The following is a 25,872-nucleotide window of genomic DNA, read 5'->3' on the forward strand; positions in this document are numbered from 1 at the left end:
GAACTTAAGGCTAGATACCACATATCTGAACAGTGAATTCTATACTCCCATTATATTAAACATGACTGGTTAATGAAATGGAGGTGAGGCAGGGAAAAATATGAAGGTTTATATTTTAACAATGAAATTCTGAGAACACCTTAAAATTTTAGTGAAATGTCTTCAGATAATGACTTTTGAAGGATGCCATAAGTAACAACTTTAATGCTGGTAGAATTAATATAGTAACATGGAAATTAAACTTTAGAGAAGATACAGTGAGAATAAGTAATTTTTTAAAATCTTATTTTCGATATGACCAAATATTAACCTCTAATATTTTAATATTTGGTAGGTAGTTATTTAGAAGCTGAGGACAATAACAGATCAAGTCAGCAATTGACTTGACATGATTTAAAATTTTCTTTCTTTGGTTTACATTATGTTTTGGAAATCACTAATAGTGTTTTTAATGTATATTACCTCAAGTTTATTTAATTACCAGATTATGTTTCTTGTTTCTTTTTTTAGTGAAATAGAAAAATCTGGTACTATTCCTATAGCCAAACCAAGTGAAACCGAGCAGTCTGAAACTGATTGTGATGTTGGGGAGGCCCTTGATGCTAGTGCTCCAACTGAACAACCTTCCTTTGTCAGTCCACCTGACAGGTGGGTAGGAGCAGTTGTTTGTCCTTCTTATGATTCTGTAACAACAGCAGTGTCCTGTTTGAATGGACTTTGGTGTATGTTAAATTCCACTTTTTGAGAGAAAGTTGATCTCTCTGTGTTTCTTCCTTGGTTTACTTTGTACATGAGTTATAAGAATTTAGATTGTATCGAATTTGTTATCCAGTAAAATCTGTTTATTTAATGTATCTTTTGGTTTTAAATAGCCTTGTTGGCCAGCATATAGAAAATGTATCATCTTCACATGGTAAAGGAAAGATAACAAAATCACAATTTGAATCAAAAGTTTCAGCAAGTGAACAGGATGGTGGTGATCCAAAATCTGCATTGAATGCTTCAGATAATGTAAAAAATGAGGTAAGTATATAACTTGCACTATCTCCTACTTCTTTATGTAATGCATTTTTGTTATTAGCTAAGCTCATAATAATTTGCTAACTATATTTGTTGTAAAATCAGGGAGATTAAGTAGACAATAACATGTGGAACTAACAGGAACTGTGCTCTCTGAGAGCAAGTGAATCTGTCTCCAATATAGTGTTTATTACATAAAGTTGTTTCAAGCATGAACTCTCCTTGGTTATATATTATTAAATGATTTTGTGCCATGCACAGCTCTTTGATACCAGATACATAAAGTCCTTATTTAATCAGCTTCTTAGAAAGCTATCTAGAAGAAGGTATGACTAATTACATTTAATTATCTTCAGAATGTACGAGGTTAAATTTAGGCTCTTCAATCAGAACTTTTAATGGAACATTTTGCCTTTCATTATTTGTATGCAAAATACAACCAGACCACCTTATATTTTAGAGTGTGATTCTTATAATTAAGAGAGAGCTTATCACTGTGAAACAGTTTTACTTTCTTTTCTCCTTCTGAGTTGTACCTTGACTTCATGTATTGTAGAATTTCTTGAAGTAGTATCAACACAGCAATTTAAACTTCCCTCAGGTAAGCAATGACTAAGTTGAAGAGGTGAAGTGTATTCCATAAACTTAAAAAAAACAAAAATAAATAGGGTCCAAGGGTAGTTCAGTGTGCTGACTACCACATCCATATTTATTCCTCTTTAATTTGGGATCTTTTGTTCTCTGCTTTCTTTTTCACGTATTTTCAGTGAATCTTCACTTATGACTAACTAAACCTCATTCTGGAGACTTTCACTATCACAGGACCAACTGTTTCGATGATGCTTCTTATGGGAGCTCAGCATTTCATACATCTTGAAGGAACTACTTTTCTCAATGATATCAAATCATGTATATGTTAAAGTTTAGTTGTCAGATATCACATCTATGAATAAAATTAGACAAACATTAAAACACATCTCCTTTGAAGGTGTTTATAAAAATGTCAAATGTAAAATTCAAGCATGGCAGCTAGCTTTGTCCTAGATTTGCTTGTTCTCCTTAACTTAGCAGACTGAAACTTCTTGATTACCTAAGAGACTTAAACTGTTTGTGAGCCTATGCTAATAGGCGAAAGAGTAGAATTTTAATTAACTGTATTAATTACTTTCTAAATGAATTAGTATCCCAGCAAAATCATGGCAGATAATGAGCACATTACGAATAATAGCCAATAGTTGTATTTAGTATCCACTTCAGAATAACTGTGCCCAGTTAAGTTTGTGTGAGTGGGAGAGAATTTGCTTTCTGATGCCTTGTGCTAGCCTTTTATTTCAACGGTCTTTGAGACATTGATTGCCGTGCTTATATGCTTATATGGAGAATGCTTTACAAACTGATTTTGTTGTGTTGTTTATAGACAATGCATTACAAAGTGATTTTTATTGTATTTGTTCTCTTGTTTGTTGCCAGGAGGATATAGTGATTTATTTGGCTGGGCTTCAAAGGGTAAATGTATGTTCTTTTTGTTGCAGTTTTTGTATTTGAGCTTTACTTTGTTAGTATCTCAGCTAGGTAAATTATTTATAAGTGCGTGCTTCTTGTTTATTTTCCCAATGTATCTGATGCAGGACAGGCAAGCCCCAAAATTAGTGCTTAGCCCAGGAAAGAATTAAAGGGCAAGCCAGTGGTATTAAACAGCGACTTTAATTGAAGTGGCAGTGTACAGCAGCGGCAGCAGCAGCAGCCGAGGTACTGCTCTGTGCGGAGTAGGGCTACCCCATAAGCATTGTGCCTGGAATAGCAGTTCAGAAGCAGTTGTGCAGTCATGCTTATGTGCACTTTTAATTATATGCAAATTAAAGGGTAGTTATGCAGAAATTTCTAGGAAAAAGATGGTAACTTCTGGGTTGTCAGGCCGTTGTTATGGGAAGGGGTGGTAACTTTTGGGTGTTGCCATAGAAAGATGTGGTAACTTCCAGGTGTTGCTGTGGCAGTGGTAAACAGACACAGCACACTGGTGGTGGGCTTGGCTTATGGAAATTTGCTTCCGTCTAGGACCTGTTTTAGCTGGTACTCAGTTTGATCTGATGTCCAAGACCCGCATCCAAAATTGAATCCCACCTCCCTACCTCATTCCTCCCTCAGAGATTAGATACTCCATAATCTTAAGAAGGCTACACAAGGATAGAGATCCATCTTCTGTAACTGCTTCCTGCTGAGTTTACGGTGTAGGCCCTATCTAGCACCAGAGAACTGAAAATCTCTGGATAACTGATAGGGGCCCAGAGACAGGATGAGTTGGAAGCCTTGTGCTAACATTGTCTTTACCTGGAACTGTTTAAGGCAAAACAAAATGAAACAAAAGAGGTTAAACAGGCAAGGACCAAAAATTAGTAACAAGGCAGCCTTCAAAGTTCCTAGAAGAGGTAGGTAAAAGCCAGTTGAGACTTCTGAAGGCACTCTTGATAGTTAACTAGATGTAGTTGCAGTAAGTGCCCTGGTTGTATCTGTAACCAGGTAGTTTACTCATAGATCTCTTGAACGTTAATCTCAACCTGTCTGGAGTCGTTCATATATGTGCAGCAGTTTTTATTAATAACTGCACATGCTCTACCTTGTTCAGCTAGTAAATAGTCCAGTGCTAGTCTGTTATTGAGAAATACATTTGCCAAAGAGTCTAGGGACTCTTGAATTCTCTTTAATGCATGACCTGTGTTGGTGGCTGAGGATTCTAGGGTTTGAGTCAAGTTGTTTAGGGTTCACTTGTGGTAAGCAAAGCCACTCAAGGGTACTGCTGCCCTGATTCCTGCCAGAATTAATCCTATTGCTCATTTACTTCTGGTGTTATTTGGATCTTATGACTGTGACCCCTGAAGGGGCAAGAGTGGTCAACATACATTCACCTCAGTTCCAAGTTTTGATACATAAAGGAAAGCTACTCCTAAAAGAGCAGTTGTTGACTTTTAACTATTCAGAATTAAAAAACAAAAAGCAGATGACTACCTGGGGAGTCAGGAGTGGTTATGGGGTGTGACTTCTTCCCATTCATGGCCACAAAGAAAAATGAACTGAATTGGGGCACAAACGGAGACCCTATGGGGTGTGATCTTTATTCTTTGTTGCCAACTTGAGTCTATAGAGATACTTTCCCCCATTCTAATAGGGGTGGTTGAACAATTGTTTTCTGAAAGAGGGTGGCACTGCCACCTTCCCAGACTAGGTAGTTAGTTGTTTTCCCCTGTATATTCTAATCCAGGAAAAGCCACCATATATAGTCTCCTTGTTTTCAAGTGGAATCCCATTTACCTCACTGTGGCATTGGTATGTTGGCAGCTAGAGTTGGATTCAGAGCATTGCAGGGAAACTTCTGCTTTAGTGTCCTTACCGCAAAAGGTGCAGAAGGTGGGATCATGAGTGCACTGGAGGTATGCATACCCAACTTCCCAGGTCCAGGTAATGGTGGGAGGTTCAGGTGGAATTTGTTCAGTAGGGAGAGTTTGGGTATTTCAGGATTGCTGTGGTTAGTTAGGCAGTTTAGGGGGGGATGTTTGTGAGATTTTCTGGATAAGCCAGAAGATTGAAATCTTTATCCTGGAGATGTTGATGACAAATCTAGCAACCATGAAGGTGGTGCCCTGAAGCTATAATTTTTGAAATATTTACTGTAGATTGTGTTTCTAGCCACACCAGCTCAGGGTAATTGGGAGAGCAAACAAGATTAATAGTGACAACATGATGTCTGCAGTTGGGCCTTAGCATGGCCTCTACACCCAACAAGGACAAGAGAGGTGTTTCCTGGGAGGTTGGCTAAAGTGATTGAAAAGAAGTATTACACTATTTTGCTCCTCCACTGCTCAAAAGGGTTCAAGGACCAATGAGTACCCTCTCCTCTCACCTCCACTCTTGTCTGGCCCAGAACATCCCCTGGCTACAAGTTCCCTGACTCCAAGTCCCCTGGCCACAAGGTTCACACCGAGGGATACAATGGACCTGGAGCAGGCAGCATAATATCTTAGCATCGGCACAGGAGAAAATAAAATCTTTGCCATTAACATTGCATCCAGCACCTTCTGACAAAAAGGAGGAATACAGAACAAAAATCAAAATCCATAGCCCCCCAACAGACTGAACAGATGCTCGCTTCCTGGCCAAAGGGAATGGATTTGGGCAGGCACCTATCAGTCCCCCAAACACTTCTAAGCAATATAAGAGTCAAAACCAAAAGCCAAAATAGGTTACACATCAAGAAAAGAAACAATAGCATAGAATTAAACTATACTGGAAGAAAATACTGCTCCTGCAGACCTCTAAGACTAAACATTTTAGCATCAGGCCACAACGGCAGTCATAGTTGGAGCAGAAAAACTCACAGGAGCTGACAAAAAAAGCTAAAAGAGTTAAAACGAATCCAACAAGCTTTCAAAAGAGTAGATTACAGGATTAAAAAGCAAAATTTCTGGTAATTTAGCAAATCAACATTTTAAGAAAATTGGGTTTTAACATGTAGACCATTCTATTTATGTATTTATTTTTGAGACGGAGTCTTGCTCTGTTGCCAGGCTGGAGTGCAGTGATATGATCTCTGCTCACTGCAACTTCCACCTCCCAGGTTCAAGTGATTCTCCTGTCTCAGCCTCCCGTAGCTGGGACTACAGGCATGCGCCACCATGCCCAGCTAATTTTTGTATTTTTAGTAGAGACGGGGTTTCACCACGTTGGCCATGGCCAGGGTGGTCTCAATCTCTTGACATAGTGATCCACCCACCTTGGCCTCCCAAGGTGCTGGGATTACAGGTGTTAGTCACTGCACCCCGCTAGACTGTTCTTTAGCAAGTGTATTATAAACAGTTTCCTTTTAATTATAACAAGTTTAATCATACACAAAATTTCTTTTATAAAGTCTCCTTTATGAACCTTGTCATTCCATAACACAGACCCTCTACAACATGCTTGAATTTTCTGACTTGTCTGATACGGTTTAGCTCTGTGTCCCCACCCAAATCTCATGTTGAGTTGTAATCCCCACATGTTAGAGGAGGGACCAGATGGGAGGTGATTGAATCGTGGGAGTGGAATTTCCCCTTGCTGTGTGTGAATGACTTGTGATAGTGAATGACTTCTTATGAGATCTAGTTTAAAAGTGTATAGTGCTTCCCCCTTCACTCTCTTCCTCCTGCATGGCAACGTAAAGGAGGTACTTGCTTCCCCTTTGCCCTTAATTTTCCTGAGGCCTCCCCAACCATGCTTCCTGTTCAACCCGAGAAACGGTGAGTCAATTAAAAATTAAACCTCTTTTCTGCATAAAATACCCAGTCTCAAGTAGTTCTTTATAGCAGTGTGAGAACAGACTAATACAGAAAATTGGTACCAGAGAAGTAGGGCATTGTTAAAAAGATACTTGAAAATATGGAAGTGACTTTGGAACTGGGTAATGGGCAGGGTTGGACAGTTTGGAGGGCTCAGAAGAAGACAGGAAGATAACAAAGTTTGGAATTTCCTAGAGACTTGTTGAATGGTTTTGACCAGGCTGAGGTGGTTTCAGATGGAGATGAGGAACTCATTGGGAATTTGAACACAGGTGACTCTTCCTGTGATTTAGCAAAGAGACTGGTGGCGTTGTGCCTCTGCTTTAAGGATCTGTGGAACTTTGAACTTGAGAGAGATGATTTAGGGTATCTGGCAGAAGAAATTTCTAAGCAGTAAAGTATTCAAGATGTGGCCTGGTTACTTCTAAAATCCTGTGTTCATTTGCATAAACAAATAAATGGCCTAAAACTAGAACTTAAAAGGGAAGCAGAGCATAGAAGTTTGGAAAATTTGCAGCCTGACTATGTGGTAGAAAAGAAAAACTCATTTACTGGGGAGGGATTCAAGCCTGCATAAATTTGCATAAGTAAAGAGGGAGCCAAATGTTAATAGGCAAGAAAGTGGGGGAAATGCCTTTAGGGCATTTCAGACACCTTCATGGCAGCCCCTCCCATCACAGGCCAGGAGGCATAAGAGGGAAAAATGGTTGCGTGGGCCAGGCCCAGGGTCCTGCTGCTCTGTGCAGCCTCGGGACATGGCATCCTGCATTCCAGCTGCTCCAGCTTCAGCTGTGGTTGAAAGGGGCAAAGGTACAGATCAGGCCATTACTTCAAAGGGTGCAAGCCCCAAGCCTTTGCAGCTTCCATGTGGTATTGGGTCTATGAGTGCAAAAAGGGCAAGAATTGAGATTTGGAAACTTCCGCTTAGATTTCAGAGGATGTGTGGAAACGTCTGGATGTCCAGGCAAAAGTCTGCTGCAGGAACAGAGCCCTCATGGAGAACCTCTACTAGGGCAATGCAGAGGGGAAACATGGGGTGGGAACCCTCAACCCCCAGCATCCCAAATGGGACTCTGCCTGGTGGAGCTGTGAGAAGAGGGCCACCATCCTCCAGACCCCAGAATGTTAGATCCACCAACAGCTTGCACTGTGCACCTGGAAAAGTTGCAGGCACTCAACACCAGCTCCTGAAAGCAGTTATGGGGGCTCTACCCTGTAGAACCACAGGGGTGGAGCTGCCCAGGGTCTTGGTAATGAATGAGTTCTCACGTGATATGGTTGTTTAAAAGTGTGTTGCACTTCCCCCTTCATTCTCTTCCTCCTGTGCCACCATGTGTAGAAGGTACTTGCTTCCCCTTCACACTTCCACCACGATTTTAAGTTTCCTAAGGCCTCCTCAACTGTGTTTCCTGTACAGCCTGCAGAACTGTGAGTCAGTTAAAGCTTTTTTTTTTTTTCATTAATCACCCAATCTCAGGTAGTTCTTTATAGCAGTGTGAGAATGGACTAATACATTGTCCTATATTACCTCTTTCTTGAATAACCAGACATTTTACTTTAGGACAAGGATTTACTATGCAAAATTTCTCCCTCATATAAAATTACTCTTTTTTTATATCCTTCTTTGCAAAACAAAGAGAAAACATTTCTATCCATAACATTTTTTATGTTTCTCTTTTCTACTTAATGGTTTCCTCGTATTTTGAACTTCCCTTTTAATAACTTCCAAATTAAACAAAAAATTTTTTCCCAATAAAAAATACATTTCTTTAGCACATTTTATGTAAACCTAGCAAGAAATCCTGAACTGCCTACCAGAAATTAGAATTTTATAGATGAGGACCATTTTATCATTTTTAGATTTTATACCATACAGTAAGCTCAATCCTATTCTATTCTATTCTATTCTCATGCCATTTAAAACGTTTTAAAGCCTATGAACATAAATAATTTACCTAGGAAAGAGTTGCCAAAGGGGAGACCTCAGAGGCCCTGACTTGCTGGAGAACCTACCTGGTAGTGGAGACACTGAGAAAAAAGGTAGCCACTTGTCAGCTGCTGTAGGTGTCTGTCCATTTGAGGTCAGGGGCCTGTGAACTTGCAGTTCTTTCGACCAAGAGGGACAGTTACAAGCAAAGCAGTTACAAGACAGCTCCCAAGAAGGGGCTTGCAACTGGCTATTAGGAAAATAATGCTTTTAACTTGAGGACACAAAAGGGCAAGACTAATATTCCCCTAGGGAAAGGGGCTATAACCCACAGTCCTAAAGGGAATGTTAATGCCAGAAACCCCAGAGCATCTGGGGTGCAGTCTATAATACTAATGCTGAAAACCCAGAGTGCCTGCATTTCAGCCAATGAGGGTCCCCTCACCAATGCCGAAAACCCTGGTGTACCCAGGGTGCAACCAACAGTGTCCCATGACCGAGTTGAGGTCACAGAATGTGACTCTGGTATCCCACAGTCAACACACTGGGGGAACCTCTCACAACTAAGTGTCCCACCTTAAACAGTTGCCCACATACAGTTAACAGAAAGTTAAAAGCAAACAATAAGATTGCATACATTTTAGGATTGAAACTGGAATGACTGGTGGAATAATAAAATAGAAGGGCAAGAACCAGTGGAAGAGGTGCTCAGGATGTGTTTCAGGGCACACTAATGATGGGGGCTTTTAACTGACCACTTAGCCAAAGGCTTTTATTCCCTAGCTTACCTGATATTATGGGGTGTGGTAGAGGGGACACACCCATCCACAGAAGCCAAAATGTGACCAATCTTCCTCATGGGACTTGGGCGAAGGTCCCTCCAGGTTCCCTCATCTAGAGTGGGCTCAGCTGCTGCAGTGGGAGGAGCTTACACAGGGACTGGTAACCTACTGGTCTGCCTGTCAGAGCAGTGGGTCCCATATGAGGCAGTGGCGCTATGGCCACTTGCTCATCTGCTCAGCTGTGCTGTCTGCCAGGGAAAATGATGGCTCTCAAAAGAGCCTTTGATTCGTGTTAGAGCTTAGGCATTACAACTCTGCTTAGTTACCTCTCTGCTCATCTCACACACTGCCATCTCTGCTGTCTTGTTAACTGCTGTCTCTTGTCCCTTGCTGTTTTCTCACTGCTTCTCTGACTGCCATCTCTTATTGGCTCTTGCCAATCACCTTCTCTCCATCTCTACTGTTGCATCATCTTGCCTCTCTTCTACTCACCACCATCTCTGCTTTCTTCATCCCTTCGTGGTTACCAGATGTTTCAGGACAGAGAAGACCCCAAATTGGGGCTTAGCCCAGGAGGGTTCTTGGCTTCACCTAGGAACGAATTCAAGGGCGAGCTGGTAGTGTTAAACAGCAACTTTTATTGAAGTGCCTTTATACAGCAGCAGCAGAAGTACTGCTCCTTGTAGAACAGGGCTACCCCACAGGCAGGGTGCCTAGAGTAGCAGCTCAGAGGCAGTTCTGCATATTTATACCCTCTTTTAATTATATGCAAATTTAAGGGGTGGTTTATGCAGAAATTTCTAGGAAAATGGTGGTAACTTCCAGGTTGCTGGATCCTTGTCATGGAAAGGCGTGGTAACTTCTAGGTGTTGCCATGGCAATGCTAAATTGACAAGGCATGCTGGTGGGCGTGTCTTATGGAAACTGCTACTGCTCCTGATCTGTTTTATCTAGTCATCCATATGGTTCAGTGTCTGAGCCCTGCCTGCGGAATCAATCGAGTCCTGTCTCCTTCCTTATATTCAAACTAGATTTTTGTTATCTAATTGAAAAAATTAAAGTAGTGGTAATACTAGCTCTTTTATCTTTTTCTGCCATGTGTTGTTTTAAATAGCTATACACTTCATTTAGTAATTTGTTCTGTAAAGCACTCTAAGATGGAAGTTGGGTGGGGACTAAATTGCTGTCTTCCGAAAAGGGGGTTTAGAAATGGCTCTACTTCCCAGAAGTTACGGATATTTCATGTTAGTGCGCAAAAGCATGCTCTTATATAGCAAATATATACTAAATGAGACTTATTTTGTTTACCAGAGTTTGCTATCTAATAGATTTTGTACACTTCTCAAGATAGTGTTAATGAATACATCAAAACTTTGTTTTAGGAATACAGACATTCAATAATACACAGACATTCAAATGTCTGTGTATTCATTATTCAGTTTAAGAGGACAAAAAGTCACAAGATTGTGTGTCCTTCCCCAGTATTCCTTCTCTTGTCTTCAGATATAACCACTATCTTGAATTCAGTGGTTTTTTGTTTAGTTTTAGAGTTTTTCAAATAAGTATAAACAATAAATATTATATGGCATAGTTTAATATAAATGATATTCTTGCCTCAAGTAACATTTGATTCAACATTGTTTTTGAGATTCGTTCATTGTTTCCACTGCTCTGTTGTTTATAGTAACTACTACAGTTTATCTGTTCCTGATTTAATGGATATTTAGGTTATTATTTTTGGTATTAAAAGCAATGCTCTAATCAACATTCTTATCATAGCTTTGACTTTTCACTTAGATTTATACATGGGTGTATTTAGGGATTATGCACATCTTAATATTGTTAAATTTTAAACCTTTTAGCAGTCTGATAGATTTCTCTTGGCTCAACAGACATTTCACACGTGGCCACAGATTATCACACTTTAAACTCCATTAGATTTGTATAATTTATCTCAGCATGCCCCAACCCCCAGGCCGCAGACCAGCACCAGTCCATGGCCTGTTAGGAAACAGGCTGCACGACAGGTGGCGAGTGGCGGGTAAGCAAGCATTATCACCTGAATTCTGCCTCCTGTCATATCAGTGTTGGCATTAGAATTTTATAGGAGTGTGAACCCTATTGTGAACTGCACATGTGAGGGATCTAGGTTGTGCATTCCTTATGAGAATCTAATGCCTTATGATCTAAGGTGGAACAGTTTCATCCCAAACTTATCTCCCTACCCCGTCCATGGGAAAATTGTTTTCCATGAAACTAGCCACTGGTTTCAGAAAGATTGTAGACCACTGATTTATATGATATCTCAGGCTTTCATTTGGATTCTATGATTATTACTGAATTGTATTTCTTTTTGTGGATTTATTGATTTTATTCTTTGCTTCCCACCCACCCCATCCCCTTATTTGATTTGTTGATACTATTTATACTTGATAATAATTGTTTGTTGACTGAATGTATTGCAGATACTGCTCTCAGTGTGTGACTTATTCTTCTGTGTCATTTACGGTTAGCCTAGCCAAATGTATCAGCTTTTAAAAATGATATATGCATTCTGCATCTTGTTAACATGATTTATAAAGATTCTTAAATTTTCTTCTAAAATGTAAAGTCTTGTTTTTTCACATTTAGATTTTTTAATGTGCCTTAAAATTTTTGTGTACACAGTGTTTCTTTTTAAAGATTTTGTGGAAATAAAACATCTAAAATTATCTAGCTTCCTTTAATGGATGTATTATCTTAACTTATATTTTAAGGTGGATGCATGGCAAGTATACAATTTATTCATTTGTACAGACTATGTATGAGTAATTGTTTGCTTTAGGGTTTTATGTAATTATTTTTTTTAATGACCTACGCTTATATCACTAACAAGTGAAGGAACACATCCTAAATAGAATGTTTTAATTATCTCAAGAGAAATTCAACCTTTCAGTAAACCAAAACTTTTCTTTTTACCTTTTTTATTTTTTCAAAATATAATCATTCGTTATAAATTGGAACTTTAATTTGACAGAAACATTTGTATTTATTTCTAAAATTTATTTGTATTATTTGAAAGTTGAAGTCGTCTTATTTTTTGGTGTTTCTTTCAGAGCTCTGATTATACAAAACCAGGAGACATTGACCCTACATCTGTAACAAGTCCCAAAGATCCAGAAGATATACCAACATTTGATGAATGGAAGAAGAAAGTTATGGAAGTAGAAAAAGAAAAAAGTAAGGAAGTATTTGAGTTCTTTAAACATTTTCTTTTTTTTTTTAAGGTTATGGTGTACTTTTAATATGCTTTCTTTTTTTGATTGGTAAAACAAAATAAAACTTACTTTTGAAAACTTTTTAAAGGTGAAACTAACCAAGTTGCTGTTGATCCATCCATATATCATGTACCTGTGTATAATTACATACAGTTTTAGTTTTAATTGACATCCATTCTTGTAAATTATTAAGTGAGCATAAAATAAGGCATAGCAGTGATTTCCATCACAGTTAATACAAGGAAAATTGAGGCATGGAAGCTATTTTAAAATTCATATGAAACTCAAAAAGAACTTGCATAAAATCCTTGAGTTTAAAATATTCTTTAACTTACCAAAAGATGTTTTACATATGGTGTTTCAAGAACATACCTAAAGAAAAGCTTGCTTATGTTATGAGGGAGAGGAGGGTGACTAAAATTATAGTTAATTTATTCCCTGTGTGATGGGTTGTTAGGTACAGCACACCACCGTGGCACATGTTTACCTATGTAACAAACCTGCACGTATTGCGTGTGTACTCCAGAGCATAAAAAAAAAAAAATTTAAAAAATGCATCCTTAATAGATGTTTATAATAGATGTAAATACAGAAAGCTTTGATTCTCATGGACAAGCTTCATTTTGTGAGTTATATTACTTAGACATAAATTAATGTAGAATTTTGTAGTTAATTTGTTTCTGGGGGATATTTTAAAGCTGTTGAGGTGGAGCACTTTGATTTTTTGTGAATTTTTAAAATATTCTCTCAAGTGTTAAAACCTATTCTTTTCTAGAAGACAGCTTATTGCTTTTGAGATCAGTGTTGCTAGAAGTATTTTCAGTCATAATAATCAAATATATATATATTTATAATAAGGTTTGTCTGCAGGTCAGTCAATGCATCCATCTTCTAATGGAGGTTCACATGCCACCAAAAAGGTCCAGAAAAATCGAAATAATTATGCCTCAGTAGAATGTGGTGCCAAAATTCTAGCAGCTAATCCAGAAGCCAAGGTAGGTACTTAAGTATAAAATTTTATATATATATAGGAAATTAACGACTTTTAAAAATATAGGCATTTGTTTACTGGGAACTATATTTTAATGTGAGATATTTTCCTTATTCACTAACAAAAGCAGAATGTGCTTTTCAAAACATTATCTTGTATGAATTCTTATTTATATTGACTGATACATTTTACCCTGCCTTTTTTAACTTTTAAAACCCGTATGAAATTTTAAAAAGGAAATAACTAAAATATTATTTTTTTCTTTAAAGTAACAGGCATTGAATTTTAAATGTACTGTCATAACACTAATTTAATGCTGTAGCCATGAATGGTGAATCTTAGCCACTTTTATGCTTTTTTCCCAAATGAGTGTTTTAAAGTCTTAGGTGTGTACTTAAGATCTAAAAATACAGAAGTCCTAGAAAACTTTAAAGTTAAAATAAATACTTTCTTCATTATTCCTAATTTGTTTCCTTTCCTCTTTTTAAAATAGAGCACATCTGCTATTCTTATAGAAAATATGGATCTTTATATGTTGAATCCTTGCAGCACTAAAATTTGGTGAGTAATAGACAGTTTTAAAGAGTACATTCTACATATATATGCATAGTATGTTAAGCTTTTGCGTTAGGGTTAATCATTTAATAAGCATTTATGATTGATTAGTGCTGATACTATGCAAAACTGAGACAAAATGCCTTCCTTTCGAGGAGGTCACAAAAAGAAAAAAGTGACAGACCTGGTTAAACAATTATGAAATGGTATAAAAAGTACTGTTGAAAGGGTGTTATTGAAAGAGTGATGATGTGTAACTGGAAGAGGAGATGAGAGAAGGCTTCCTGGAAGAGGTAATTCCTGAGCTGAACCTTGAAGGATTAATAGGAAGTGGCAGATGAATGAGTCAGAAGTATTCAGGAACTGTAAGAATAAGGGGGTAGTGCTGAAAAGGAATATGTTTCTTCTGGGTGACTGTTAGGTATTACAAGAAGAAAGGTGCTATGAGAGTAGGGGTGGAACATAAGCCTGGAGCATTCATTTATCTATAAGTAGGCCATTCGGTGCTCTGTGTACCCAACTTAAACATTTTTGAACTTAAAGACCATGAAGTACAGTATTTGATTTAAGTAAGGAAGTGACATGATCTCACTGGCATTTTAGGAAGGCTTGTTCTCAAAGGGTGGCCTACAGAATGCAATTGTAAGCATGGTTTGGAACCTATTGTCATAACCTGGGTGAGAAATAAGGACTGTAATTAAGACATAGGCAAGTTGGATTCAGAGGAGAGGAATATATCTGAAAGAGGTTTATGGCAGATAAAATTGGCAGCTCTTGGTTGATATTTGTATATGAAGAAGAGAGAGGCACCCAGGAAATTTCCCAGAATTTTGGCTTCACTGCTTGGATCTATGATTGTGCCATTAACTAAGTATATAGGAAAAGGAAAAGATATATGGGGGAAATTAATGTGATATACTAACAGTTCTATTAGATTACTTGATTTTATTGAAAGCAGCTGTTTGAAAAAGAACTGAGGAAAACCACCATCATGTTGATTTACTAGATTGAATGAGTTAATGAATTAATGAATGAATAAAATATATATATTTTTTAATTTAAGAAGACACTCTTTAAACCTTAAAAATAATGCTTATTCTTTTCTACTCTTGGCTTTCATTTCTTTTGGAAATGTGCACGTTTAGATTCAACTTGAAAATGAATCATACTATTTAAGGGGAGGGGGAGTAAGGGATGGATTTTGAAAACTTAATTTTTCCTTATGCCATTCAATTTGTAAATTGAATTGAAGAAATGATTATTTGAGATCATAATCAAAATATTTTGAGGTTTTTGTTTTTATTTGTAAAAGCCTCTATTGTCAGTGACAAATTTTTATGCTCAAAAATTTTGTATTTCAAGCAAGGCCATGCTGGGATGAAGTCATATGAAGCAGTCGTTTTTTTATTATGGTTTGCAGAATGAGTGATTGTAGCTACCCATTTGTATTTTAATGTTTCTGCCAGACAGCATGTATGGTATATGTCGTATAATGACACATTTCAGTCAACGATGGGCTGCATGTATGAAGGTAGTCCTGTAGGTTATAATACCATATTTTTACTATGCCTTTTCTATGTTTAGACATACAAATACTTAACATTGTGTTACAGTTGCCCACAATACTTAATACAGCAACATGCTCTACAGGTATGTAGCCTAGGAGCAATAGTTGTATAGCCTAGATGTATAAATAAGCTATACCATCTAGGTTGTGTAAGTACACTCTGTGATTGTGACAAAACACCTGCTGATGCATTTCTCAGATGTATCCCTGTTAAGTGACACATGATTATATTTATGTTTGTAGGTATATATTTACTGTATGTATTACTTTTTGCACATTCATGTGTGTGTCTTTTCATTGTGTGATTCAAGAGCCTCAGAACATCTTTAACTGATTTCATCTGGTTTAAGTAGATTCCCCCCAACCCCATCTAAGGGAACAGTAAGACCACACTCTCTAACAATAGCTTTATAAGTCGTAACATCTGAAAGAGTGAATTTGTATGCCTCATCCTCTTCAGAAGTGTCTTCAGTGTTACTGCCCCATTGTTTTTTCTTTTAAATTTTAGAATTATCTTAAGTGCTATAAAAAATGCTGACATTTCCATTGGAATTGTATCAACTCTGTAGATGAATTTTGGATTAAGTGACATTTTAGAATACCGAGTCTTCGTCTTCTTTCATGTTTTGATCTGATATTTGTTGAGTACCTGTTATGCCGCTGATACTAGAAAAACATTTTTTCACAACATAAACTAAGATCTCTGTTGCCGTGGCACTTGCATCCTAGAGAGGTGTCAGTCCCTGATCACTAACGAGATTGAGCATATCTTCATGTGTCAGAGATTTCTCCCTGCCCTGAGGTTATGAAGATATTATTTTGTGTATTTCCTAGAATTTAAAAACTTTGCACTTTATATTAGGTTTTTATTCTCCTGAAATTGTTTATAGTTTTATATTATTTATGGTATACAGGAAGGGTTCATTCCTTCTCCCGATTTTTTTCTGTTTAGATAGTTGTTTATTCAGTGGTTTACATGTTCCCGTCTGATTTCGAATGCAGCCTTTATTGTTAAGTTCCATTATATATATTTTGTTTTTTTGTATTCTCTGTTCTCTTTCATTGGTCGATTTACCATTACCTGCAATGACACCACTTAGCTTTGTAGCTCTTAATATCTGATAAGGCAAGTTTTGTACTTCAGGACTCACTCGGCTATTCTTCTGCTTCTGGTTTTTCTTATAAATGTTAGACTTTTGGCCAGGCGCGGTGGCTCACACTTGTAATCCCAGAACTTTTGAGAGGCTGAGGTGGGTGGATCACCTGAGGTCAGGAGTTTGAGACCAGCCTGGCCAACATGGTGAAACCTCATCTCTACTAAAAATTCAAAAAATTAGCTGGGTGTGGTGGCAGTCACCTGTAATCCCAGCTACTCGGGAGGCTGAGGCAGGAGAATTGCTTGAACTCAGGAGGTGGAGGTTTCAGTGAGTCGAGATTGCGCCATTGCACTCCAGCCTGGGCATCAAGAGTGAAACTCCGTCTCAAAAAAAAAAAAATCAGTAAAAAAAAAAATCTTAGACTTTCCCTTTTGAATTCCTTGAATGTCATATGGGAATTTTGTTTGGAATTCTATTGAATCTTTAAATGACTTTCAGATACTGAGGTTTTGTATCCATAAACAGGGCATATCTTTCTTTGTTTTTAATGTCTTTCAATAAAGTTATTTTTTTAAAAATTTCCATAAAAGCATTACATATCTTTTGTTAATTTTCTTCCTGGGTAGCTTTTTAAAAAATCTTGTTTTGTTACTATTGTAAATGATATCTCTTTAAAATTACGTTTTGTTGTATACAATTATGCAGTTTTTACATATGGATCTTGTATCGGACTACCTTCTTATATTGCCTTATTTTCTAGTAATTAATATGCAGAATCTTCGGTGGTTTCTATGGAGAATTAGACCTTCTCTACCAATTTTTTTTCCATTAAAAAATTTCTGATCCTTTTTATTACATGTTACTTTTGTAGTTTTTTTTTTGAGACAGAGTCTCACTCTGTTGCCCAGGCTGGAGTGCAGTGGCACAGTCTCAGCTCACTGCAGCTTCTGCCTCCTGTGTTTAAGCGATTCTCCTGCCTCAGCCTCCCAAGTAGCTTGGATTACAGGCACCCGCCACCACGCCTGGCTAATTTTTGCATTTTTAGTAGAGATGGGGTTTCACTATGTTGGCCAGGCTGGTCTTGAGCGCCTCACCTCAAGTAGTCTGCCCGCCTCAGCCTCCCAAAGTAATGGGATTACAGGCATGAGCCACTGCACCCAGCCAATACATTTTACTTTTTTAGTCATAACATGCTGACTAGATAGACCCTTGAGAACTAATAAACATGACTGAGCTTAGGATACAGTCTCTGATAAATGGCCATACGCCCAGCTACATCTTGGGGAAAAATGTGAAATAGTCAATTAGTGTTTATTGGTTTATTCTATGAAAGGCGATAATATTCCTTGCAATTTGGTGGTAAGAATTAAATCAAAGGATGGGTAAAAATCGTAAACCATGGTATCTGATCCGGAGTAAGCATTCAGCAGGTGTTAGTTACCTCTCTTCATGAGCCTTTCTCTGAAACCTGATTTTGTTTTTTAACCATGTCCTGGGACTTAAGTCTGTTGCTCTCCAAGATTAAACACTATCTTAATTATAATGCTTTTGATTTATTTAGCATTTAATTGTCTTTCTATAAATCTCCTTTGATATATTAATTTATCAAAGCAGTGATTAGAGTGTTAGATGTCATGGGTATTTATTTTCCCCCAATGCTGTGCTATATTCAGTTTCATGCACATGGAACCATACTTTTAATTTTTTCCTAAGCAGCAGTATTTTTGACATCTTTCCATGTTAATAAATGTAAATCTTAGCATCATTAAAAAAAAGAGCTTTATTGAGGTATAGTTGACATACAGTAAATTGCATGTACAATAAACTACATGTCAAAGTGTATAATTTGGTAAGTTTTGACATTTATGTATCTCAAACCATCACCACAATAAAGATAACAAACATCCATCATTCCCAAAAGTTTCATCATACCTCTTTGTAATTTCTTGCAAACTGTCTTCCCCCACAGCAATTACAGATCTGCTTTCTGTTATTGTAAATTAGTTTACAGTCTCTAGATTTTTATGTAAACGAAATAATAGGTTTTAGTACCAGTTTTAATGGCTGCTTAGTATTTCATTGTCTGGATGAACCATAATTTGTTAATTCTCTTTGCTAAATATTTAAGTTGATTTTCCTCCCCTGCTCTTATAGATTGTGTGTGCTTCAATATAGCAAAATATATATACAAAGGTGGACATCTGAAGCTTTGAATCCTTAAATTTCTAAGAGCTAAATCGAAGACTATGATAACTTTTTAAGACAATGTATATGCCAAACTGTCCTCCAGACTAGTCATTTTACACCATCACTGTCTGTTCTTAGGAAAGTCATCCCTTCTCCAAGAATGAGTGTTATCTAAAAAAAGAATCTTTTAAAAAATATGATGGAGCAAAATCAATATTGTTTTATTTACAGGTTTTTTGTTTTTTTTTTTTTCTCCACTAATGATATCCTTGGCAAGTATTTAAAGATGTTTCGTATAGACAACTCAGGCTACATACCCTCCTTAACATTTTAATGAACAACTTTTCATGGTAGTCTAGTTTATGGAAACTGTTAATGCCACATTTAGTATGAACTGTTGATTGGTTTAAGTAATTGTCTTTTGTTCTTTTTGAAGGTTTGTTATTGAACTTTGTGAACCAATTCAAGTAAAGCAGCTCGATATTGCAAATTATGAATTATTTTCTTCTACTCCTAAAGATTTTCTGGTTTCTATCAGTGACAGGTAAATTCTAAAGCTGTTTCTGTAGGGTCTATGTTGGATCTGTGAAATAAAACAAAAAAGTGGGTCACTATTTTGACTTCAGTCCGTTTATTTTTTAAAGGTCAGTTTGTAATAGCGATAATACGACTGTGTTGTAGGCTCTTGTTAATCACTTACCTTTTACTTTGATTAGCTCATATGATGCTTTAAACATAACCATATGATATTATACTCATAGTGTGGGGAAACAGAAAAGGGGAGCTTAAGTAGCTTGCCCAGGTCACATGGCTTGTGAGTTTGAGAACCAAGATCAGAACTACAACTCTGACTTCAGAGCCCTCACTTTCAGTCATTATGCTCTCTTGCTTCTAAACATTTCTTTTAAAAGTTATTAAAAACATACATGTATAGATGCTTTATTTTATGTTATGAGGTATATTTTTATTAAAATATATTCTAAAACTTTTTTATACATGTGTGATTATAAAAGAAATAAACATGTTGTGAGGAATTTGGAATAGAACTGCATTTTGTCAACCAGAGATAGCCCTTATTAGCATTTTAATATATTTCTTCCAGTCTTTACTATGCACTTATTTATTAATTCTATAAAAATATTTACTTTTTACATCCTGGAAATACTCTCATCTTTTACACATATCATTTTTAATGTGTACATGTTATTTTTCGTTAAACAGAGGTGTTAAATCATTTCATAAATACTTTTTGAGTGTCCACGATATGCCATGTAGGATGCTGTTTATTTATGGCACTGTTGTTTTGTCATTGGTCATTAAGGGTTTTCCTTGATATTTCTTCCTCCACCTCACATTCAGCATTGCATATATACAGTTTTTGAAATTGGTTCTCAAGACTTCTTGAGAATTCTGTCTGTTATCCTGCCACTACCCTTGCTCAGATCACTTCCTTTTCTCTCAGCTGCAATTTTCTTATATGTCAAATGAACATACACAGCTCTGATAAGTAAAGTGTATTTTTTTTAATGTGGTGAGAGGGGTCATTATTTTGAGGAGTTCTTATAATGTTTCAGTAAACAGATACAATAGTTTTAGAATTTTATATTAGATATTAAATTCCCCTTTAAAGGGAAACAGATATGTCAAACTCAGATGTGGTTTTAAAAGTTTTTTCTTCCCATTCTCTTTCCACCAGTACTTGTATTTATACTTTACATTATTACACACATGTCAGTATGTAAAGAGTTGTGCCACCTTCTTCCAAGACAGTCTCTTGGTGACTTTCTGTTCTAAAACCTCCTCCCAAACCCCAAGAAGTGGCACTGGTTTTACTTTTTGTTAATGGAGTGATTTTTCAAGACATTCTTTCCTGGTAAAGAGAAACCTGTCAGTTTAGTTGGAAAAGAAAATGTATTTATTAAATGTATGTATTTATGTATTAAACTGTTAAGTCAGCGTGTTCACCTGGAAAGGAAAACAATTATATTTTGAAAATATGATGGAACCTCTCAATATGTGGTTTATAAGTTTTAAAAAACATATTTTTTATATTTTGTAGATATCCAACAAATAAGTGGATTAAGCTGGGTACTTTTCATGGTAGAGATGAGCGGAATGTACAGAGTTTCCCTTTAGATGAGCAGATGTATGCAAAATATGTCAAGGTAAAATATATGTGTTATTCACACTATACACCTCATCTTTTTAGAAATCAGAAAAATTAAGAAATAGACTACACTATACCACTTAATAGATAATTCTTACTTGGGTATATTATTTCGTGAAATATTACTACATTCCCTTTTGTATTGCTGGAATCCTAGGCCAGCTTTTTGTTATTTATGACTCTGATAAAATTCCAAATTATAACTATTTAAGTTTTTTGAGTCTTTATGCAAAATGGCATACTTTCTATTTTGAAACTGAAATCATTGCTGGTAAGTGAAGTCTTTAAAGCAGGTGTAATTTCTTATTAGACTCTGATTCTTGGATCATTTCATCTTTAATGTCCACTTACTTGGCATTGTTACAGCTTTTGTCTTTTCCTTTGTATAACCAAATGAAATATTCTGTGTCCAAGTACCAGTTTCAAATAAAACAGAGTTTTAAACACTGATGTTCTGTATTTCCACTGCTTCTTCTACCAGCTAATCAAGTAAAATTACCACTTTTGAATTGGGTTAGACAAAATAGGGAAAGTTCTTACTCCTTCCTTCCCTCTTTTTTTTTCTTTAAAATTATAGCCATATCTTAAAGTACTATTGATTTAATATTATGACATTTTTGGAATGGCAGCAGTTCTAATTTCTGTCCTTTCTTCTTTAAATGTGAGAACTTACAGCTACCTAATTTTGTCTTCTGTGATTTTACCATCTCTTTTTAAAGCATGTTTTAAATTGACTTCTGTTAATAGGTAAACTTGTAGTATTCTTAATCTCATTATAAAAATGCTAAATTCTATTTTTAAAATACAGTTGATATTCTCAGTTAATTATTCAGTAAAATTATTCAAAAAATTTAAGACTGTTTTCAATTCCTTTTAAAATGGGTACTGAAACAATTAATGACTTTATACAGTACACTTTCTTCACTGCGAAGAGGCAAAAATGTTAAAAAATCATTTGCTAGGTGATAAAATCGTATTTAATTTTGCAAGTAAGACAACTCAAATGAAATAATTTTAGAGAATTATTCTTTGTACCATCTACTTTGTTAATAATGGAAGGATATTTTATTGGAAACATAAGAAAATGCCTTATAAAACTTTCCACCTTCTTCCTTTTGTGGTGGGAGATTATAGAGCATTTTAAATATTAGTTTTATAAAAAACCCTCTTTGGTAGAATTGAATCTAAAAGCAAGAAACATTTACTTACAACTCATGAAAAGCAGGGAAAAATTACTTTCTGATTTTCGTTTTATGGTAATAATGTTATATAAGTTTTTTACCTGGATTTTCCTTATCCTAAAAGAGCTACACCCAAATCTACTACTTTTTAATAGCATACATTTGAAAGACCAATTGATATATATCTTCCACTTCTGTAAGTTGTACTTGAAATAACATAGCATACCAAAAATTCATGCTTTCCCTGAAATAAGTTATATATAATACTATACAAGTATAAATATAATTTCATAATGGACTGTTATCAATATGTATATGTGTACAATATATATGTATATGTGCATATATATCAATAAATTCATATATGATATATACTTGATACATGTCTGTAATACTTAAAAGATTGTTTCTAGATACTGTTTATTAATTGCTTTTAGAATGCTTTCTATCTAACAGTTATATAAAATAACAGCAATGGCTTGCAGATCAGTTAACTTATAACCTTCAAGTTAATTTATTTCATTGCAGTCACTTAGATTATACTCTCAGGTTGTGATGGCAAAAATTAAAATCATTGCTTTTATTTCTGCAAGGAATTAAGAATACTACAGTGTTATCCATCACATGACATCGCTTTCTATACTTTATACAACATAATTTACAAATATTTAAAGTTGCTTATTGCATGATGTCTAGACTTTGGAACTGATTTCTTTTTCTTTTCCTTTCTCTTGCTTCAGATGTTCATCAAGTACATAAAGGTTAGCAACCTTCTCTTTTGCACTATTAAATAACAGGACATGGCATATTAATGCATTACAAAAACTTTACAATTATTGATTTTGGGGAAAATGAGGACTTTATAGAAATGTTTAGCAATGTTATAATGAAAAAAGTGAGTATATTGTTAGATAATCTTACATGCTGTCTGCTGGCTTCCCATTTTATGTGCTTTTATTCTTTAGGTTGAGTTGGTATCACATTTTGGATCAGAGCACTTTTGTCCATTAAGCCTTATAAGGTAATGCAGAACAAAATACATTTATTGAGTGCTTTTTAAAAAATTGATATACAAAATTTTCGATATATTTAAAGTGAAGAAATAATTTTCTCTTACGTTAGTTAATACCATGGAAATAAAAACTGTGAAACTTTCTTTCTTTTGAATGCATTTTGGAAAAATGTCAAAATACCCTCTTTAAAAATTAACCTCATTTTGTATATTTGTTTTAACTTGCTTGCTATTTTGCTATGATGATATTTCACAGAAACATTTTAGACTGATATAAAAACTCATCCATTATATTTCTAAATGCCTTAAATAGGTTAGTGTTACATTTTAATTGAAATTGTAGATGACTGAAATGTAAGGAACAGCCATTATTTTTAAGTCCAAAAGCCAGTGGCCCTCAAAATATGACCAAAGTTGATGTTTGTCATTTATTGTGAAGAGATTTGTCTTAATGAGTGTTTTGTTTTGGAAGTCTTGAATGAAATTGTTGTTTATATAGGGTATTTGGCACTAGCATGGTGGAAGAATATGAAGAAATTGCTGATTCCCAGTATCACTCAGAACGCCAGGAACTATTTGATGAGGACTATGGTGAGTGACATCAAACAGATGACTGTTAGGTATATTTTTTTTTACTTTTTAAAAATCAAATAGTAATGGGGGAGTATAGATTACTTAAATCAATATGACTGTTGTCTTCAGGCTTTTGTTTTGTTGCTTTTAACTCTAATCAACTTTTACTTAAATCTGTTTTCTAATATGATTGCTTTGTAATCGTATTGCTTTCCAAGTTTATCAGTTATTTGTAACTGAAACTCCCTTCTATAACATTAATAGTATAAATTATGATTATATCCCTATGCCAGGGCCAAAAATCTGTTAAACTCACAAGATACTGAAACAGTAGAAATGAGCTTTAATTCCTTTGATTTCCCATAAGCCTAAGAGCAAGCACATTTTGGCCTCCTGCGAGCCGTTGAGAAATCATGTGACTCTACAGAAGTGGAGGAAAGTTTTATGACACTCTCCATTTCCAATTTAAGTCCTTGTTTTAAGATGTGTTATACTATTGTTTGAACAATCTAAATTTTCTCAAGAGTGAAATGAAGACATTGACTAAGAGTTGGTAAAGTATATTGAAAACTTGAATAAAAAAGTCTTATAAATGTGGTTAAAATTCTGGTAAGCATTACAGTTATTTTCCTTGGTTTATATTTGTTTGTTAAATGGTTTCTTAGTCTTACGTGCTTTTTGTGAACATATTTTAGATATATGATTCATATTTATTATAAAATGTTTTAAATATTAGCTGACTTTGACAGCACAATAATTTGAGCTTTTAAATATGTTATGAGAGCTAGATCTCAGCATAATTACTTTTGTTTTCTTTTTAAACAGATTATCCACTGGATTATAATACTGGAGAGGATAAATCCTCAAAAAATCTTCTTGGTTCTGCTACAAGTGAGTATTTTGAGGATTTTCTCTTCAGTGTACTAAAGCATTTCTCAACTTTTTCATTCTGATACACATGGACATTTTGTCATGGTATGATTGAGGAGACGTCTCCCAGTATTGAACTTTGAGTTGAAATAAAAGATACTGTCTTTTGAAAAGTATTTTTATAGAAATACGATAAGAAGAATATATGAAAAGAAAGAGGAGAGAGACAAAAGCAAGCATAATAAAGGTGTTTCTTCTACTCTAATTAGGCACTCACATTTTGGGGCAAATTCCTTATAGTGAAGAAAGGGCTATGGATTTTCTTGGGGGAAGAATTATTAAAACAGCCATACAACAGTTAATCTATAAATATGGTTAGTTTGCCATTTAGTTACAAAATACAAAGGGTGCTCCTACCATGATAATAATGAATACCAATAAGAATACTAGTAATAATATACTCTTTGTAAACTAAGAAACAGTGAATAAGATATACTAGTGGTTTAGTTTGTTGTTATTCCAAACTATAATCCCAGCCTAGTGGTAGGCTCACTAAGGAGACTACTGGAAAGACCATTACCCAACTGGCACTTTATTTTTCACGGTTAGATCCTGTGTAGGTATATTTCAATGATGTTTTTGATTATTTCTGAAAAATGTAAAATTAACTAGAAGTTTTCTTTTTATTTGAAAATTATTAATTTAATAAAAACAAATCTTGGTAAAATAGAAGACTAGTTGATTGTGCTTGTCACTTTTTGCTCTTAGTGAATTGAATTGCTTGAATTCCAATGTCAGTGTGAACATTGAGTTTATAACTTTTTTAGATATTCAACCAGTAATCTAAATACTTAAGTTGATGTTTTGTGTAGCCACAGTATATGGAGTTAAAATCACCTCTTTCATCTCTCCTTTTAGCCTTTTCTTTCTTTCTTTCTTGCCTTCTTCCCCCTCCATAGAAGAGTAAAGACTTCAGTGGACTTTCTAGGGAATGGGAAAAAGAGTGTTAAAAATACCTGTAGAAGGAAAATCTTTCGTGATTACAAAGTAATATTCAACTTTGTTACATATCAGTTCAGTATATTTTGTTTTACTTTATTGCTAGGCTTCTGACTTTCTAGATATTAGTGATTACTTTTAAATAGGATTCCTAGCTATCCAGTTACTGATGTAAAAGTAAGTCTCATTCACTGCTATGTGATGTAATTTTTTAGGAGTAAAAGAAATGTCTTATCTGTCTGGATATTAATGTTTTTGTTTCCCTTAATTTGCATTCTGTATGTTACATAGTAGTCATTATTCTGTCATTTATGTAGCTCAGTAAGTTGAATTAGCTATTTTCTGGGGTTAGAAAATACTATTTTCTGTAATCAATTAATT

At 35.4% G+C, this 25,872-nt stretch overlaps 1 protein-coding gene across 4 annotated transcripts in view; it reads left to right on the top strand.

Moving 5' to 3' along the window:
- The window catches only part of SUCO (SUN domain containing ossification factor), an 85,903-nt gene that overhangs the window by 23,644 nt on the left and 36,387 nt on the right, over window positions 1-25,872 (top strand). For 3 of the 4 annotated variants that reach the window (XM_011962321.1, XM_011962318.1, XM_011962320.1), the window contains 11 exons: window positions 511-648; window positions 873-1,023; window positions 12,131-12,254; window positions 13,163-13,287; window positions 13,777-13,844; window positions 19,126-19,233; window positions 20,749-20,854; window positions 22,778-22,798; window positions 23,003-23,058; window positions 23,549-23,640; window positions 24,448-24,513. Coding sequence is in view for 3 of the 4 variants with exons in the window: in XM_011962318.1 (XP_011817708.1) it covers window positions 511-648; window positions 873-1,023; window positions 12,131-12,254; window positions 13,163-13,287; window positions 13,777-13,844; window positions 19,126-19,233; window positions 20,749-20,854; window positions 22,778-22,798; window positions 23,003-23,058; window positions 23,549-23,640; window positions 24,448-24,513 (1,055 nt within the window). In the remaining variant the exon portion in view is untranslated. The remainder of the gene's footprint in view (window positions 1-510; window positions 649-872; window positions 1,024-12,130; window positions 12,255-13,162; window positions 13,288-13,776; window positions 13,845-19,125; window positions 19,234-20,748; window positions 20,855-22,777; window positions 22,799-23,002; window positions 23,059-23,548; window positions 23,641-24,447; window positions 24,514-25,872) is intronic. The other variant, XM_011962319.1, reaches the window with a different exon arrangement.

This window comes from Colobus angolensis, unplaced genomic scaffold, assembly GCF_000951035.1.
Source record: "Colobus angolensis palliatus isolate OR3802 unplaced genomic scaffold, Cang.pa_1.0 Scaffold59, whole genome shotgun sequence".
In the NCBI taxonomy this organism is placed as follows: Eukaryota; Metazoa; Chordata; class Mammalia; order Primates; family Cercopithecidae; genus Colobus; species Colobus angolensis.